Source organism: Tenrec ecaudatus, chromosome 9 (genome assembly GCF_050624435.1).
Source record: "Tenrec ecaudatus isolate mTenEca1 chromosome 9, mTenEca1.hap1, whole genome shotgun sequence".
Classification (NCBI taxonomy): domain Eukaryota; kingdom Metazoa; phylum Chordata; class Mammalia; order Afrosoricida; family Tenrecidae; genus Tenrec; species Tenrec ecaudatus.
In genome coordinates this window covers 67,389,850-67,407,198 of record NC_134538.1, presented here as the reverse complement: position 1 = coordinate 67,407,198, position 17,349 = coordinate 67,389,850, and the positions used below count along the sequence as shown (strand labels likewise).

Sequence of the window (17,349 nt, the reverse complement as noted above, 5' to 3'; positions counted from 1 at the left end):
ATCAAATGAGAGTGGGTTATTAAAGAAGTCAGGGGAAAAAGTCAGAAATAGTTAATATTAGATGCCCGTTCAAAATTATAATGTACTTTTTTTTGTATGTTTGCTTTTCAAAAATTAGGTTGGCAGCTAGCCTTTAATTTTATTATTAGTAGCAAAACATTTTAAGTAATTCATATGATAAAACATTAATTGAAATAGATATTTCACAATTTGATAAAAAGTTGTAAGCTACCTATGAATGGCAACAGTTTAATATAAATATAATGCCTACTATGTGAGAGGCATAACCTAAACATTTTACATATGTAAAACATACATTACCCCCTGAGAATAGATACTGAGGCAAGTAGAAGTCACTTGCCCAACACAGCACAGAAAGTAAGTGGCTGAGCCAGCATTTGAACTTTCCTACAACACGCAAAACTTTGTTCCTCCTGAAGAGAATTAACTGGTGAGTTCCTGACTTATGCTGAGTTAACGATGAGCCACATTTGTGGCTGTTGGTTTCCCCCGCTCCCACATTTTTAAAAAGATTTTATCATTAGTGATGTATACTACAATATTGTAGCATATGTCTCATTTTATATGTATTATTTCCAGCCTCCAAAGACAAAGATCAGATCTGTAAATTTTGACCAAAAGCAATAATAATGAAATTTTTATTTTAAAATAATTACGTCAGGACCAATTTATGATGGAGTCATTGGATTAGAACCCTGTCATGAGTCAGGAACTACCTGTACAATTGTAGATATGTGTTAGTATATTGAGAGCATCCATTACCAATATCATACCTTTAAACTGTGGGAGGGAGTGAAAGCACTTTTAGTGTATTTCTTTGCATTATCCTCACTTCACGAGAACAGTGCATCCCTGACAACTGCTTACCGCACTCTACAGTGCTGCGTTATGTCAACTCTGCCTGGATTCCTAGTATCGCAGGAGAGGATAAGGCCACATGTCCTGGAACAGTCACACAAAAAGAAATTAGATCTTTGGCAGGTTTTTGATGCTTTAAAGGAGGCTTCCCAGTATCAATATTTCAAATTGTCCCTTTGTTTGTTACTCCAGGAGGTTTTTACACGCTGAGGCAATGCACCATAGTAAGATGACTGAGAGGTATGCCTTTGTTTTGTTTTTGTTTTTGTTTTTTTGGACCTCAGGTGCATAGACTTGGTTTAATCATAATCCTTGTTTCACTCATCATTGGTCCATGCATGGCTCTCTTTTATTTGTCAGTTACTTAATTAGTTATTTTTAGTAATTTTAATAAGCAGCCATGACCTCACCATGCCCAAACAAAAGCTAGAACCTTGAAAATAACCAACTTGGATCATATCACACCCCCTCCCCACCAACCCATCCCCTTGCCGCCTCCTACTTGAGGTAACATCATTCTTATTTTCTTTGTGTACACTTCTGTTGCCATCTATATGTGCTCATATGGAATCACATTTTGTTTTGTTTTATAAAAGCGTGTCATGCTGTTTGAATCTTTTGGGGATTATCTTTCTACTTAATATTATGTTGCTAAAATTCAACCATTTGTTGCATATGCCTTTATATTATTTTAAAAAAAGGGAAGAGTAATTGGGAAAGAGGAGATATGAAAAGAAAATCCTGCTTAAGTATGTAGGGGAATTCTCAGAGGTCAATTTAAGAAAGGAGACATGGATATGGAGATGAATTCCTTCAAAACAATTCCTGTTAGGTGTACCCCTTTGGAAAGTCTTCATGTATCCCTTGAGTAAACATGACCCAGTTTGAAGACTGCAGATATATATATACCAGGTTGGGGCTGCTGAAGGGAATTTGTAGATATTCTGGGCAAGTTTATTAACCTTTTTAAGCCTCAATTTTCTCATCTTAAAACAGATATAATAACTTTCCATTGGGCTTTTCTTTTCTTTTTCAAAGGATAAGAAGAGCCATTTATAAACCAACATATTTTTCAGCATTGCTAACTCTAGGAAATTCTTTTCAGGTAGAATTCATTCAGTATTGTGGCCAATTCTGGTAGTTGCTAGTTAATCACTATTTTTTATTGATGAGCGATATAGATGAATCTCTTTGTGCCTGGATTGCCTATTTATTAACTCACCTGTAATATCAGTTTAATTGTAGAGTATTTTATTATAGAAGCAAATAGAGGCATTAAAAAAAAAAGCTTATAACCAGAAAGAGTTTCATAAATGTCATGTTCGTCGTGCTTTTATTACTTTTTCATCCTTTGTTTAGCTTCTGTAAATGACATATTGTTTTACCTTCCTTTTTTACTCAACTGATGTACTGTGAAGAATGGCTTTAAACAGCTGCACTTGGATCTTAGTAGCCTGCTTTTATGAATATACTTTATTCAAAATTTCATAAATGTTGACTATTCAGGAGGCAAAAAAATAAGAAAAGGAAAACCCACTGTATTTCTATAAATCAAGGTAAAACCCTGGAAGAAGAAGGCATCCAAGCTGGCTTTTATTGATAGAGCTGTTTTATAAGGCTTGAGAATAAAGTCTGTAAGACAACTTTTTTTTTTAATTACTATTAGTGTTCTGCCTGGTAAATTATTAGTGTTCTTTGCTTATGAAATGCTGTTTACAATCTACATTTTTTTTCTTTCAGTCTTCCTTTATGGCAAGATTGCCATGAGTTGTGGAGTAAGAAGCGAAGAAGACAGAAGCAGATGGGCATGACTGATGATGTTTCCTCAATTAAAGCTCCCAAAAAGGAGTTGTCTCTGGGATTGGATGACAGTAGAACTAACACACCCCAAGGTGTGCCGCCATCCTCACAGCTGAAATCTCAGGGCAACTCAAGTGTAGCACCTGGTTAGTAATTGGTTTGTGGTTAATGTTGATTATTTTGTGCTATTGTAAAATCACCTTGAAAATTAAGGTCATTCACTCAGTCTGACAGTTAACTTGGTTTTTGTGCCAGTATAGACATTTCATTGCTACTGGCACCATATTTTAAAGCAATTTCTAAGTAAGAAGGCTTAAAACTGTTGATGAGTCGGATTTCTCTAGTTAACTCATCCCACTTCCCAGTTTAGGAATCAGTAGGACTTTTGCTATCATTATTTTCAGTGAGGTGCAGCATTCAGTGTCTCTGGGGGGTTAAAAAGGGATTTTACATGTGAGAAGAAAATTATGGGAAACACAGCCAACATTGCAGTGGAAGCTTTCACAATGCATTTGTGATATCAGGTTATTTTTTTAGAAATTCTGTCATACAATTAAAATTCTTCATGTTAAGACAGCCTTCTAGAGGTTAGAAATGGTACTAGACTCATCTCATGTAGTAATCAATTAATTTTATAATGGACTCTAGTACTATTTTCTGGGAATAATTCAGGATTCATTTATTTAGATTATTTTGTGAAAAGAGAATGATAGATATGAGAGAAAGAAGTATATGTATATAGTGGCTGGTTTACTAAACATGAAAAGTTGCCTAGCATTTATTAAGAGATAAGTTATGGAGCCCGGATGGTGTCGGGTTTATGCATTGGGCTGTGATCCGCATGGTTGACAGTTCAAAACCACCATCAGCTCCACTGGCAAAAGAAAGGGCTTCCTACTTCCGTACACAATTACAATTATAGTCTCAGAAATCCACGGTGGGTTGCTATGAGTCAGCATTGACTCGATGACACTGAGTTAATGTTGACTGGGGGATTAAAACAGATCTGTGGATGAGATTGAAATTTTGGTGGTGAAGTATAAATATATAGGCTAGACTAGCTGAAAAGGATTACTGCTTGTCCATGAAATCCACAGACTGACATTAGACCTTGGTCAGACAGACTCCATATTTAAAGTACTGATACATTTCACTTAAAAAGCAATTTTTAACTTCTTGTTCAAAACTATTCTGTAGAATATTTTGAAATAGTGAAATTACCCTTATACGTGAAGATATCTGGTAGACACAATAACACCTGTTGCACAGAATGAGGGTTACCAATACCAAGTTCATTGTTATTTTTCTTCATCTTAAAAATAAGTGAAATCTGGAGAAAGGCAGAAGAGAAGCAACAGTAAGTGTTCTTACTTGTTTATTTTCTGTATACTATTTACTATGAAACTAGCCACGCAACCCATGGAACAGTTCTGTTATGTTACAGGAGGCTCCTTGTGAGTTGACGGGATGGCACCAACCGCTAAAAAAGATGTTTAAGGGTAACCGGAGCCATGATAGTGGTCAGTTGTCCCCAGGGACAATTCTTTCAGCTTTTCTTCATAAAACTGAAGTCCTTAATTCACAAGCATTCCCTCGGTAGTCATTTCTCTTCATTTAAGCTGGTAAAAAGGGAATTGTCATTCTTATTTAACACTATGAATGGTGGAATGTTTGCTTTACTTTCTATCCCTCCCCTCTTTATTATTATTGTTTTAAACTATCACTATTGAAAATTAAGAATTTTTGTTTTTCAGAGTAGGCATGATTCTTCTCGCTGTTTTCTTTCTTCAGTAAATGCCTTGAAATGAGTAAATATCCCCTTTGTACAGAGACACCTTAGTTAGAATACCTTCCAAACATGTCTCTGCAATCAAGGAATGAAAAGGGGAAAGTGAGATAGCTCACATAAAGACACCTCTTCTCACACTGAAATGAGGGAGGATGGCCTGTGAGCAGTGGCTAGCAGCATAGTTGCTAATTTACCTGTGGGTCATAAGAACAATGTGGCTTTTTAGTTAATCTAAAAATAGTAAGTAATATATCTCATGAAACAAATATATGCAGGAAAAGAATATCAAGATCCCATTAATCATGAGTTTCGCATTTCCTTGAGTGTTTTTCTTCTATTAGTCTGCCATCAGTGGCTACAGGAATTGCCTCTCCGTGTTCACTTTATTATTTGACATAAATGTTGTACATGCTGTTTTGTTGTTGTATATTATTCTGGTATTACTGCACAGGGAACAGTTTAAACCATTAGAAATCTAAAGTATCAGTTGGAAAAAGACCAAGAAATGTGCTTCTCAAGGAGTTCCTGACCTAACCAAAGGAACTTAAAATAATTATTTAAATTTTAAAATTGGCATTTTAATAGTCATCTAGATTCTAATTTGAATTTGTTGCAAAGATAAAGTTCTGCAGTATGAAACTTTGTTTCAAGAGAAGCAACTCCAGCATATCAGTTAAGCAGTCCACTAGAACCACAGTACCTGGGTTCAAATCCCATCTCCGCTACTTACATTCTTTGCCGATGAGCACGTTACTGAGTCTCTCCAGGTGTCAGTATCTTCTCCAGTAAAATGAAGTTAATTATAGAGGCTGCCTTACAAAATGAAGACAAACAGAGTAAAAAAACATTTTTAAAGAACCCGTAGAGATGTCGTCATCATTATTCATTTCCCATTCACAGTTAATATTTCTTGGTTAAACCTATAGCATGGGATCCTAATTGGAGGCATGATTTTCCTTTTGAAATATTTAACCCTTAAAGATAAGTTACTCAAAATTGATCATGGTTCCTTTTCTTTCAATTTAAGTACATTAAAACTTTAATGGTCATGAAATTGAACTGCGTTGAAGTTCAAAGTATACAGGAGAAGAATATCATATCACTAGATTTCAAGGACTTTCATAGTACTTTTTTATATACCCCACCTCAAATGTACATTTTAATATGGTAATATAGTGCCTTTGGGGGTGGGGGAGTGGCTATAAGGAACTTGGCGATTGTAATTAATAAAGATTTTGTCTTTAGTAAAAACAGGCCCTGGACAGCAGTTAAACCACAGTGAATTGGCAATTCTACTAAACCTACTACAATCTAAAACAAGTGTTAATGTGGCTGATTTTGACCAAGTGTTGAAAGTTAAGGTAAACTCTGAGACTCCACAGCAACTAAATAAAATAAACCTTCCTGCTGGAATTTTGGAAACAGGTGAAAAACTGACAGATCCATCCACACCACAACAGGAGTCTTCAAAACCATTGGGAGGAATTCAACTGCCGTCTCAGACTGTCCAGCCTAAAGTGGAGACTGATGCTGCCCAGGCGGCTGTGCAGAGTGCGTTTGCAGTTTTGTTGACTCAGTTAATAAAGGCTCAGCAGTCAAAGCAGAAAGACATGCTACTGGAAGAGCGGGAAAATGGCTCTGGACATGAAGCATCATTACAACTCAGGCCACCTCCAGAACCCAGCACTCCGGTCTCGGGTGAGTGTGCATACACCAAGCACGATTGCCGCTCAGTGTTTGCTGATCTATGGTGCATATTGGTCATTGGCATTGCTAGGAGATGTCCTGAAAATTCTCAGGTCACTGACTGTAGGTTGGTTTTCTAGTCAATTTACTTCAGGAATTGGTTCTTGATTATATGATCCATGTCTGATACAATTCATTATGGTGAGTGCTTTAGTTTTTTTAGGTAAACTTATGCTTAAGAAAGAATCTTTTACTCTGACTGTAAAGGATGATTGACCATGACAGAAACTTTATATATACAGTAGTATTTTTCCCTCAGGCGATCAATCAATTAATATGTATTAAAATACTATTAAGAATTTTTCAGTCGCCATCAACTTAAATAGGAAGTAAAATCCACACTTGTAAACGCCCTCTCCTTTGATTTAATGTTGTGCCAGAGGTGCAGCCTCTATTAGTCTTTAAGATCACTAGTAGGAAACAGGCTATTTTGAATATGTATAGTTTTACCTGCTAACGTTTTACTCTCCTTTGGCTTTGTTTCACTTAGGGCAAGATGATCTGATTCAGCACCAAGATGTGAGGATATTGGAGCTAACACCAGAACCAGACCGGCCTCGAATTTTGCCTCCTGATCAACGACCTCCCGAACCTCCAGAACCACCACCAGTCACTGACGAAGATCTGGATTATCGGACAGAAAACCAGCATGTACCCACCACTAGTTCTTCATTACCTGACCCACATGCCGGCGTGAAAGCTGCCCTGTTACAGCTCCTTGCTCAGCATCAGCCCCAGGATGAGCCCAAAAGAGAAGGCGGTATTGATTATCAAGCAGGAGACACCTATGTACCTACTGCAGACTACAAAGACAATTTTGGATCCTCCTCCTTCTCTTCTGCTCCTTATGTTAGTAATGATGGTCTAGGCGGTAGTTCTGCTCCATCATTGGAACGGCGTAACTTCATAGGAAACTCAGATATTCAGTCTTTGGAGAACTACAGTACTGCTTCATCTCATTCTGCTGGTCCACCTCAGCCTTCTGCCTTTTCCGAGTCATTTCCCAGCTCAGTTGCTGGATATGGAGACATTTACCTCAATACTGCTCCCATGTTGTTTAGTGGAGACAAGGACCATAGATTTGAATATAGCCATGGCCCTATTGCAGTCCTGACAAACAGCAGTGACCCTTCCACAGGGCCAGAAAGTACTCATCCTTTGCCAGCAAAGATGCACAACTATAACTACGGTAGTAACTTACAAGAAAACCCAGGTGGCCCCAGCCTCATGCATGGACAGACCTGGACTTCTCCCGCCCACGGACCTGGATATTCACAAGGATACAGGGGACACATTAGCACATCAACTGGCAGAGGTCGAGGCAGAGGGTTACCATACTGAATATCTGTTTTTCCTCAGGCACATCATTTTTATCTGGAAAGACTTTTCTAGCTGCACTTTAAGGCAGCAATCCAAGAGACTTGAATAATATTAATTCAACAACAGCTTTATTTTTATGTGGAAAGGGTCTTGCATACAATAGTAAAAAAAGAAAAATGAAAGGAAAAAAAAACACTTTGCTTAAATTCATGCTGTTCTCAAAACTAGATCTATTGATTGTACATCTTCACAAATTCTAGTTAACAGTTTTATTTTGTATTCGCGCAGTTTTAAGTGGATGCTAATCTTAGGGACATCTGGCCTTTTATGGCTCTCTTGCAGATCTTCTGAACTATGCACATTTGTGCTTTTTTTGTAAGTTTGGACCAACTTTTATGTAACAAACAAACACCCCTTCCATCAACACCCACCCCACCCCCACCCCCACCCCCAGTTTTACAACAATCAGAAAGGGCACTGATTTATTTGGTATTTTTCTTTTTACAGAGCTACCTTTAGTCAAAGGTCACTGTCAGTCTTTGCACCTGCTTTCAGTGTTATTGTGAAAGGTGTACTTTGTGCTCATTTCAGAAAATAAAACACAACCTTTCTCTTGATGCAACAGTTTTATAAAAAAAATGGTCAATGTTATTTTTGTTTTGTTTTGCAGATGATCATAGCTAGAAAATGCATTCAAATGAAATAGTGGGTTTTATATGAAAAATGTGGGAGGGTTGGGGAGGGTAAGTAAGTGCCTTAACAGGTAAACTTGAGGTCTGAAAAGTAGTTACCCTTTACACCTGTTTGTCTTTGAAAGGGAATGAGTCAGTGCATTGTGTCTGCTAGGCAGGAAGCCCTCGAGTGTTGGGGCTCCCGTTCAGGTCCTGGGAGGTCCATGCGCTCTTATCTGTCACATCTTCACCTTTTCTCCCCATCTTTGGGTGACGCTAACCTTCTACCATCTTCCCTTGGTAGGAGAGAGAAAGCAAAGGGAGTAGAACTACAACCAGTACCTTTTGTTACCTTCTGTGAAGTTCTGAGATGATTGTCATTTACATTGTTGAAAGTAATAGCTAAAGGAGAATTTTAGAGCACCATTTTCATTCACGCTGCCATACTGCCCCTGCTTATTTGCCATGACTGAACTGAAGAACAGTCATATAGAAGCAAGAGCTAGTAACAGAATTTACACCATTCTATTGAAGATCATGGGGGAAGGGGTGATATACCATGTTTTAAGTTATGTAATTGCCATGTTAAGGAAAAAACAACTTTTCACACTTGTTAACTAGAAACATCGCCTAGATTGAGTTTACTGAAGCAAAAGAAAAGTGAGAGAATCTCTTATTTCACTTCTAGCATCATCAAGAGTAAGGGTTCTCAACCTGTGGGTCCTACCCACTGTCGGGGCCAAATGTCCCTTTCACAGGGGTCGCCTGATTCATAACTAGCAAAATTACAGTTATAAAGTAGCAATGAAAATAGTTTTATGGTTGGGGGTCACCACAACATGAGGAACTGAATGAAAGAGCCACGCCATTAGGATGGTTGAGAATCACTGAACTAGAGGGTTTGTTACGACTATGCCAGACTTTTAGAGCAGTGTTAGTTTATTTGAAATGTTTCTCTCTTATTACAAGCATTAAATAATGATGGATTAACCCTTATTTAAATTGTAATAGTGTCAAGTCTAACTGCGTGCACATTTAGACACACAAAAATAGAACACTTAAAGGAACCAAAGGTAAATAACCAGTTTTTCTATCACTAAATGTAAAAACAGATATTCTGGAAATTAAGATTTGTGCCAATTAATCATTTTGTTTTAACTATTCTGGTAACTTCTTTTTTTATTGGAGACATAAATTGGAACAACTTAACGAATGGAGATTGCTCCAGTTCTAAAGTCAGTCTATTAGCCCTTTGTCCTCTATCTGACTTAAGAACCTTCTATCTCAAAACAGGGTATAGGAAACATTCTAGTTTGGTGACAGGTTATTTTAAAGTGGCTAACTTACCATTTTACTACTACATAATGAGTTCATGTTAGTTGATGGTTTTAAGATTTGATGGAATTTTTTTGTTGGGGAAACGAATGACAGAAAAATTATTTTGCTTTTGTTTTCATATTGAGTACTAACCGCTTATGATTAATTACTACATTGCAGGAAGGAAAGAAAAATATCTTGAAATTTAGAAAAAATAGCTACAGTATTGGAAATTTTAATATGGTGAGTCCTAGAGCTTTAGACTTTCCAATAAGTGACAGTATCTAACTTATTCTTAATAGTCACACTAGAGGATTCTGCTGACCGTAAGCAGCTCACCTAAAACTGAAGATATTTATGTGACATGAATAGCCTGTGTTTTAAAAATTAAATATTTTGTATAAAATTGAACTGTGTTTGGATAGTTCTTCTGATTAAGTATTTCAGTTGTATATTTATGGTGGGAAACTCCTGGGAGGACAGGGAAATTGCTGCTTGAAATTTGAACTATAGCTTTTAATATTAGCACTGATTGTGAAACATACCAGTATTTTATGTACAACTGAGAAAGAAAAACAGGTTGCCGATTAAATTAAAAACTCAGTGGTAAGGTGCCATCAACTGTAAGACATAGCCCAACTTTAGAGAGATTACTATATGGAACATCATGTCTTATAATTGATGAATTACAGTAGTAACATCTCATTGTATCCTTTTGTAGTGTGGAATGCATTAGTTTGATGAGTATGGATTTTTAAAAGCAGGGTTGAGAAATCTCTTAATTCTGTGCGTTCTAACAGTTTCAGTAATCACTGACCTTAAAATATGTGATAAACATTGAAGGAAGAAACTGGTAAGTCAGATTGCAAATAAAATGAGAGTAGGAAAAACTGCCTACCACAAAGAGAAAATGTTTATTTTTTCCCATGTCAAATTACATTTTGAAGAGTGTATTTTTTGACACAGCAGGTTTTCTTTGTGCTGCTTAATATGTTTCCCAAGTCTTCAATCCATTACTTGTTGGAAAGTGGCAGTGATTCATGGCTTTTTAAAAGCTCAGATTAAGGAGCTAATTGATGAGAGTAGGTTGTGGAATTGGAAACTTTATTTGTAGGTCTGAGTTTCATTCATTCATTCGGTTGCTATCTGTTCAGTATCTACTGTGAGCTATCAATAAGCATGGAAGATGATAACTCATATTTCTAGCTGACATTTAAAGCACGGACATTTACAAGTGGAGAAACTAGTGTTATTTGCGACTTTCAACTATGCTTAAATTATATTCTAGTGAGTTTAAAGAAAATCTCAGTGAAAAACAAATGGAATAGAACAACTAGAAACTCAACAGTGAAAACGTGTTTTATGTTGCTTCTGGCCATTTGCAATAGGCCACATTTGTAGGGAAAAATCAAGGTTTCTTAAAAACCTGCAAAGGGTGGGCTTCCAAACTAACCAAGTACCTCTGTTAAGAGTTTGCTGTATTTACTATAAACTTAATTGAAATTTGGAAGCTTTTAAAATTAAATAAAGCTGGACTTAAGATTATAATTAAAAAATCTATTACTTCCATGATTTTTCATTTTGATACAGGCTTTAAAATGCTGTCCGAGTACTCTTACATCATGTGACTTTTAGTTAATAAGGTGGTAAAGTTAGATTTCATAGAACCCTTTATTTTTTTCATCCGAGACCAGCATTTATTATTCTAAGTAATATTTACATTCCATAGTAAAAACTGTTTAAGGGAAATTGCCTATAAAATACTTGCCCAGTGTTGTACTAAAAGAAAGGAACTACATTTAGAATTCTGGATTGCAAACTTTGAAAGTCAACTTAAGCATTCTCTTGTCATTCAAAATAGGAAACATAAGTGTTTTACAGAAATTTTTGTAAAGAGCCTGTACAGATTTTGTTTCATGCATGATAATCTTTACAAAGGCAAGTCCTGTGTTTTAAAAGACAGCAGCTACTTATCATTAAATTATTAAATGTGGTTTTTCTGTTTCTATGAGGAGGATTGTGTGGACATCTCTGATCAGTGGATTGATCAGTGGATGGCTGCAGACAATCACTCGGTCTGACATTCAACTAAGCCTCATTTGAGTGTCCTAAAAAAGGAAAAGGAAAAGCTCCTTTTTGTGCCATGAAAGGGGGGTGGGGGGTGGACACAGACCAAAAAACTCTTAAGGTTAAATCTAATATAAACATTTTAACAAAACTTAAGATCACATCTTCCCAGATCACTAGCTAAAACTTTGCAACAAGCTTATTGGAATACTATTCCACTTAAACACATAGTTTTTAGATGGATCGGGTGGTTTGAGGAAGGTTGGGAAGATTTCAGCCATGAGCTTTGCCCAGATGAAGACCAAAAGCCTTGTGCAATAGTCAATTTGTTCAAAGTACTGATCTTCCCATCAGTCTTCAAGCAAGACAAAATCTAATGAACATGAACTGGGATACCAAGGACGCGTCTTAATTTACCAGTATTATCCGGAGCAACCCCCTAACCAAACTCACTGTCAATGGAGTCAATGCCAACTCATACCGACTCCCCTTGTGGTTTTCCAAGACTGTTTACAGTAGAAAACCCAGGCTTTCTCCTGAGGAGTTGCTGGTGGTTTAGAACTGCCGAGCATGCAGATCTGCAGCCCAGTGCTTAACCACTATACCACCTGGCTCCTCAGTACCCAGAGAGCAATGAGAAATCAAAATGGTTTCCAAGGGATTCTTGCCGGCCTAGTGAGATCAATGAGGTCAAGTTATGATGTGCTAGGACTCTATAGGAATAATCCCGATAGATTTTCTCATAGACCCAGGATGATTGTGGAGATTTATTGTGAGGAATTTTTAAGAAAATAGAAAAAGACAAGGAAAGTTGCATCATCATTTTTTCCCCATCATCACAATGCCACCTGCTCATTCTTTGATGATACCACAGACTGTTTTAAGAGAATTTCTTTGGGTAAATTTATCCCATTCACCCTACAACTGCGGTTTTGTTTCCAAAATTTAAGAAAGGCCTTTAAAAGGAACAAGCTGTGACTCCCTGGAGAGTGAAACACCTGGTTAGTGTGATTTAAATTGAGCAGCACACAATTCTTGAAGCAAGCGTTAGAAAGATAGAAATCCCACTTTCAGAGGTGTATAAACATACAAGTAGTATATGTCAAGAAAACTTCCAATTTTTGATAAGTTTGTTGAATAGAAGTTTCTCTGATCAGCTATGGTTATTTACCAAAGGTCTCCAGATTTCCTTAAATTATTTTTATTTAAAATCAAGTATTAAATCAATAGCTTACGGAATCCAGTTGAATTTAGGAAAGATAAACATTTTTATAATGGGAAAAACTTGGGAGTTTGCCTTGTGTAAATTAGCAAATTTTGTGGCTATTATTCCTTTCACCATATCAAAGTCCCATTAAAAATAATTTGTTTCTAATAGCATTCATAGTTAGGCCCTAGATATTAAAGGTTCGCCCTTTAAGTTTTTTTTTTCACGTTTACATTAACTTGTAAAAGGTGTGATTCCTCTTTTGCAAGAATTTTAATAAAACCTTGTTACTGTTAAATGTAATGTGTAAATACAAACGTTTTTCTTTAAGGCTGTATTTGATAGTCTGTAAATAAACTGCCATAAGTATTCTGGGCCATTTTCATCTTTCTCTTTGCTTATAGCCAGAACAGACTTTCAAAAATTATTTTATCTGCCAAAGACAACTGCTTGAAACCCTCTTTACCGATAGAAGTTAAAATGGAAACCTTTTTCTCCACCCATTAAAAAAAATACTTTTAGAATTAAAAAATGTAGGAGCACATAGGAGACTATCTACAAATAACCACCATTAAATATTTTTGCCTTTGATGAATGTGTATCTTTAAATAATGGATATCATTGCCTGGAGCTATATAATAATGACGCTTTTCATATAATAGGTTGTGTGAGCAGCCATCTGTCGATTGAGTTCTTCTTAATAGTTGTAAATTCCTCCTTTATAGAAGAATTAGTTTCTTTCTTTCCAATGGAATAACATGTTTCTGTGACCACAGTTTGAATAAAATCCATATAAATACATAAATCCTTATAAATTTCTTTGGAATTGCTGGATGATTACAGAGTACAGGTTTAAAACTTCACTCTATCCAAATCTCTCTTCAGGAAAGATTTACCAACACACCTTAGCTGTGTTGTTTTAGATCATTTGACAGTTTGGCAGTCATATTTTCATTTGTATTTCCTTAATTACCAGTAAAATTCAACATTTTTGTAGTCATAGGTCTTAATTGTTGATGTGTACTTATTTGGAGCTTATCTCTTGCTTTAAAGGGCTCTCTAGAAAAGAAAGTATGTCTTTTTGAACTATATAAAAAATGTCTGGTATGTTTTGGGAGTTTTTAAATCATTTTATTGGGGGCTTGTACAGCTTTTATCACAATCCATACTTCCATCCATTGTGTCAGGCACATTTGTACATATGTTGCCATCATTTTCAAAACATTTTCTTTCTACTTGAGCCCTTGGTATCAGCTTATTCCCTCCCTCCCTCCCCCTTCTCTCTCATTAACCCTTGATATTTTATAAATTACCTTTTTTCATGTTTTACACTGACCAGTGTCTCCATTCACCCACTTTTCTGTTGTCTGTCCCCCTGGGAGGGGGTTATGTGTAGATCATTGTGATCTGTTCCCTGTCTGGTATGTTTTAGTATAGGACTAGTTTTTATGTAGGCAAGTCTATTCATCTTTGGTTTCTCTTTAGAAAGTTTAAGATATTCTCTACTCCAAGATTACTAAAATAGTCAACTTTTTTCCTGATGTTCTGATCTTTAATTCTACACTTTAATTCTAGACTTGTTAGGTGTTGTAAAGATCCAACTTTACGTTTTTGAAATGGATGTACTAAATATGGGAAGAGGACTTGTTAAATAATTCACCCTTTTCCATTAGTTTGAAAATGCCAGCTCTTTTTTTTTTTGGTTTTTAACTTTATGGTCTTTTCTATTTTAAAACACTTCCATATACATATAGCATTTAGGCCTTTGTTTTTTGTCACAGTTTTCAACTCCTAGATTAATTTCTAGTACATAGCAGATAAAGATTTTGAAGGAAATGTCTCCTTTTGAAAGTTAGGTGTACTATTCCTGCTTATTTTTTTCTTTTTTTAAAACGTTTTATTAGGGCCTCATATGACTCTTATCACAATCCATACATACATAATTGTGTAAAGCATATCTACATTCATTGCCCTCATCATTTTCAAAGCATTTGCCCTCCACTTAAGCCCTTGGCATCAGGTCCTCTTCCCCCCCCAGCCCCCCCCCCAACCTCCCCGCTACTCCCTCTCCTGCTTATTTTTCAAAGTGACTTTCAGAATCACTTTTCTCTCTCCCCAAGTACCCTATAAGGATTTTTTTAAGTCAAGTATTTTTAATTGTTAAATTTACTCTGCATTCACTAGGGCTTTGCCCAGCGAGGGCATGGCATGTTTTTCTTTCACGCTCATTTATATAAGGAGTCCTGGTGGTACAGTAGTTAAGCGCTTAGTTGCTAACTGAAATGCCTGTTGGAACCCATCAGCTACAGAGGGGAAATGCCCTGGCCATCTGCTCCCATTGCTTGGGGGTGGGGGTGGGGGTGGGAATAAAGATTATGGGTTTGGGAACCGGCTGCACCCCCATCCCCCGCCCCTGCGAGAGACGGGGTGGAGCATCGGCGAGCGTTTCTGGGCGTGCGCGCTCGAGGCCACCGGGCGTGGCGGCGGCGCCTTCCCCCGGCTGCTCGGGTCACACCGCCCGCGCGTCGCCCTGCGCGCCCGGCAGCCGGCGCGGCCGCGGAGTTCCAGCCGCGGGGCGGGGCGGGGCGGGGCGCTAGCGGCGCTCCCGCGTCAGCCCTGCGGCGGCGTCCGCGGGTCCTCGGAGGCGCAGCACTGCAGACCAGACCAAAAGACACTCGGGCGCGCCGGCTGGCGGCGCGTTGGGCCTCTAGTGCGTTCTCTAGGATTAGCTGCTCCAGGAAAAGCCAGATGACGAAACCCTCCCCCAAGACCAGGGCAAGTCAGTAAGAGGTCTGTGTACATTTGAGCCCAGAACTCCAGATGAATTATGCTTTGAAGAAGGCAATATTATCTACAGTACTGACATGAGTGATACCCGTTGGAAAGGCACCTGCAAAGACAGACCTGGGTTATTTCCAAGCAACTATGTGGCTGAGCAGGCCGAATCCATTGACAATCCACACCACGAAGCTGGCAAAAGAGACAACCTGAGCTGGTTAAGAGAGTATTTGGACAACCGTGTAGGTGTTAATAGTTTGAGTCCAAGCGGTTCTCAACCTGTGGATCGGGACCCCTGGGGAGGGGTGTCAAATGACCCTTTCACAGGGGTCACCTGATTCATAACAGTAGCAAAATGACAGTTATAAAATAGCAATGAAAATAATTTTATGTTTGGGGTCCCCACAGCATGAGGAACTGTATGAAAGGGTCGAGGCTTTAGGAAGGTTGATAGACAAAGCTGGAAGCACTACCTTGGCAGTCACAGAGATATAGTAGGAAATGCTATTTACTCAGCCGAATATTGAACTGAACCACCAGAACAAGTTGGGGGACACCGGAGGGATGTGCAGTGGACATTGTCCAGTGGCTTTGGGCAAAAGGTGCTAGGACACAATGAGAAGACGCTGGCCTAGGATATGGCGACAAATGCCTGTGCCTCTTTCCTCAAAACGAAACAAGGGACAGATGCAGTTTGGACATTAAGCTATGCTTGGGATTGTTTGGATGAAGAAGACTCGGATTAATTCCCTCCCAGAGCTTTGAGATACAATACTTAGGTTGCTTCTGCCATTCAAAAAGTCTTGTCTTGGCCAGAAGAGCGTTGGTAACAGTTTTTGTTGTTGTTGTTTTTAAGTATATATGCACATGGCAGTTTGCGCTGTTTGAATAGAACATGTGAATAGGTCTCACCTTTGATTTGCCAACCAGTGACTGGATACTTTACTTTATAAAGTACATTTATGTCCATCAGAGTAGACAAGATGAGATTATTTCTATTTATCATGCTAAAATAATTTTTGGAATTTTTTTCTTTAAAAAAAGAGTTTTTTCTATTTCAGTTTAAGTTTTTTACGTCAAGAACTGAGATACTTTGAATGCGTTTTTCAGAGGGAGGGGGACACACAGAATGCTTGGTATAATAATAAACCAAAATTCTTAACATCTAGTCTGACAAAAATAACTCTTTTAAGAGAAGTGGGGGGGGGGAGATTATAGCCTAAGAAATCCTATAGAAAAGTTCTACACACTCCTAAAAGGTTGCTCTGAGACCATAGACAATCTGGCTTATATACATTGGTTAAGTTAAATTCCCCTAAGATATGTTTTTGCTTATAGAGGAAAGCAGCTTGTTTTCTTTCTGTGTATGTAGACACCTGTGGACCTGTGCTGTCACCCCACCCCCTTATTTTATTTTCCTTCTACTGACCCTTCTTCCCCATCAGTTGGGAGCCAGCAACCTTACCCAACCCTACACACCATACCTACCCATACGCACATAGCCCTACCCACTGGGTGAGTGCTACCACCTCTTCAAGGACCACCAGATTGATGATAGATGGCAGCCAAGCTGGCCCAGCCTATTCTCAGCAGCTCTGTGTACTCAACAGACACACACACTCCCGCCCACTGTCATATCTGCCCAGAGATAGTGAGTGACCAGAGTAGAACACCTGCCCCATTGCTAGATATTTCAAACCAAAAAAATCAAGGTGAAGTAAACCAAAATACAACCAGCAAATATATCCAAAGGACCTCAGAAACTTAATGGAAAA

General features: G+C 37.9%; 1 protein-coding gene, 1 non-coding gene and 1 pseudogene across 3 annotated transcripts in view; 2 read left to right on the top strand and 1 right to left on the bottom strand.

Annotated features, from left to right (window-relative positions):
- Positions 1–13,175, top strand: part of CDK13 (cyclin dependent kinase 13) — a 143,621-nt gene extending 130,446 nt beyond the window's left edge. The window contains exons 12-14 of one of the 2 annotated variants that reach the window (XM_075558180.1): positions 2,620–2,825; positions 5,894–6,166; positions 6,705–13,175. In XM_075558180.1, coding sequence (XP_075414295.1) covers positions 2,620–2,825; positions 5,894–6,166; positions 6,705–7,555 — 1,330 coding nt within the window. In that variant the 3' untranslated portion in view covers positions 7,556–13,175. Of the gene's footprint in view, positions 1–2,619; positions 2,826–5,713; positions 6,167–6,704 lie in introns of both variants that reach the window. The other variant, XM_075558179.1, reaches the window with a different exon arrangement.
- On the bottom strand, positions 1,153–1,214 carry LOC142457548 (small nucleolar RNA SNORD113/SNORD114 family). The gene has a single exon (XR_012786263.1). It is a non-coding gene; the product is annotated as a small nucleolar RNA SNORD113/SNORD114 family (small nucleolar RNA).
- Positions 12,160–16,320, top strand: LOC142456000 (osteoclast-stimulating factor 1-like; annotated as a pseudogene).
- Positions 16,321–17,349: the final 1,029 nt, after the last annotated feature.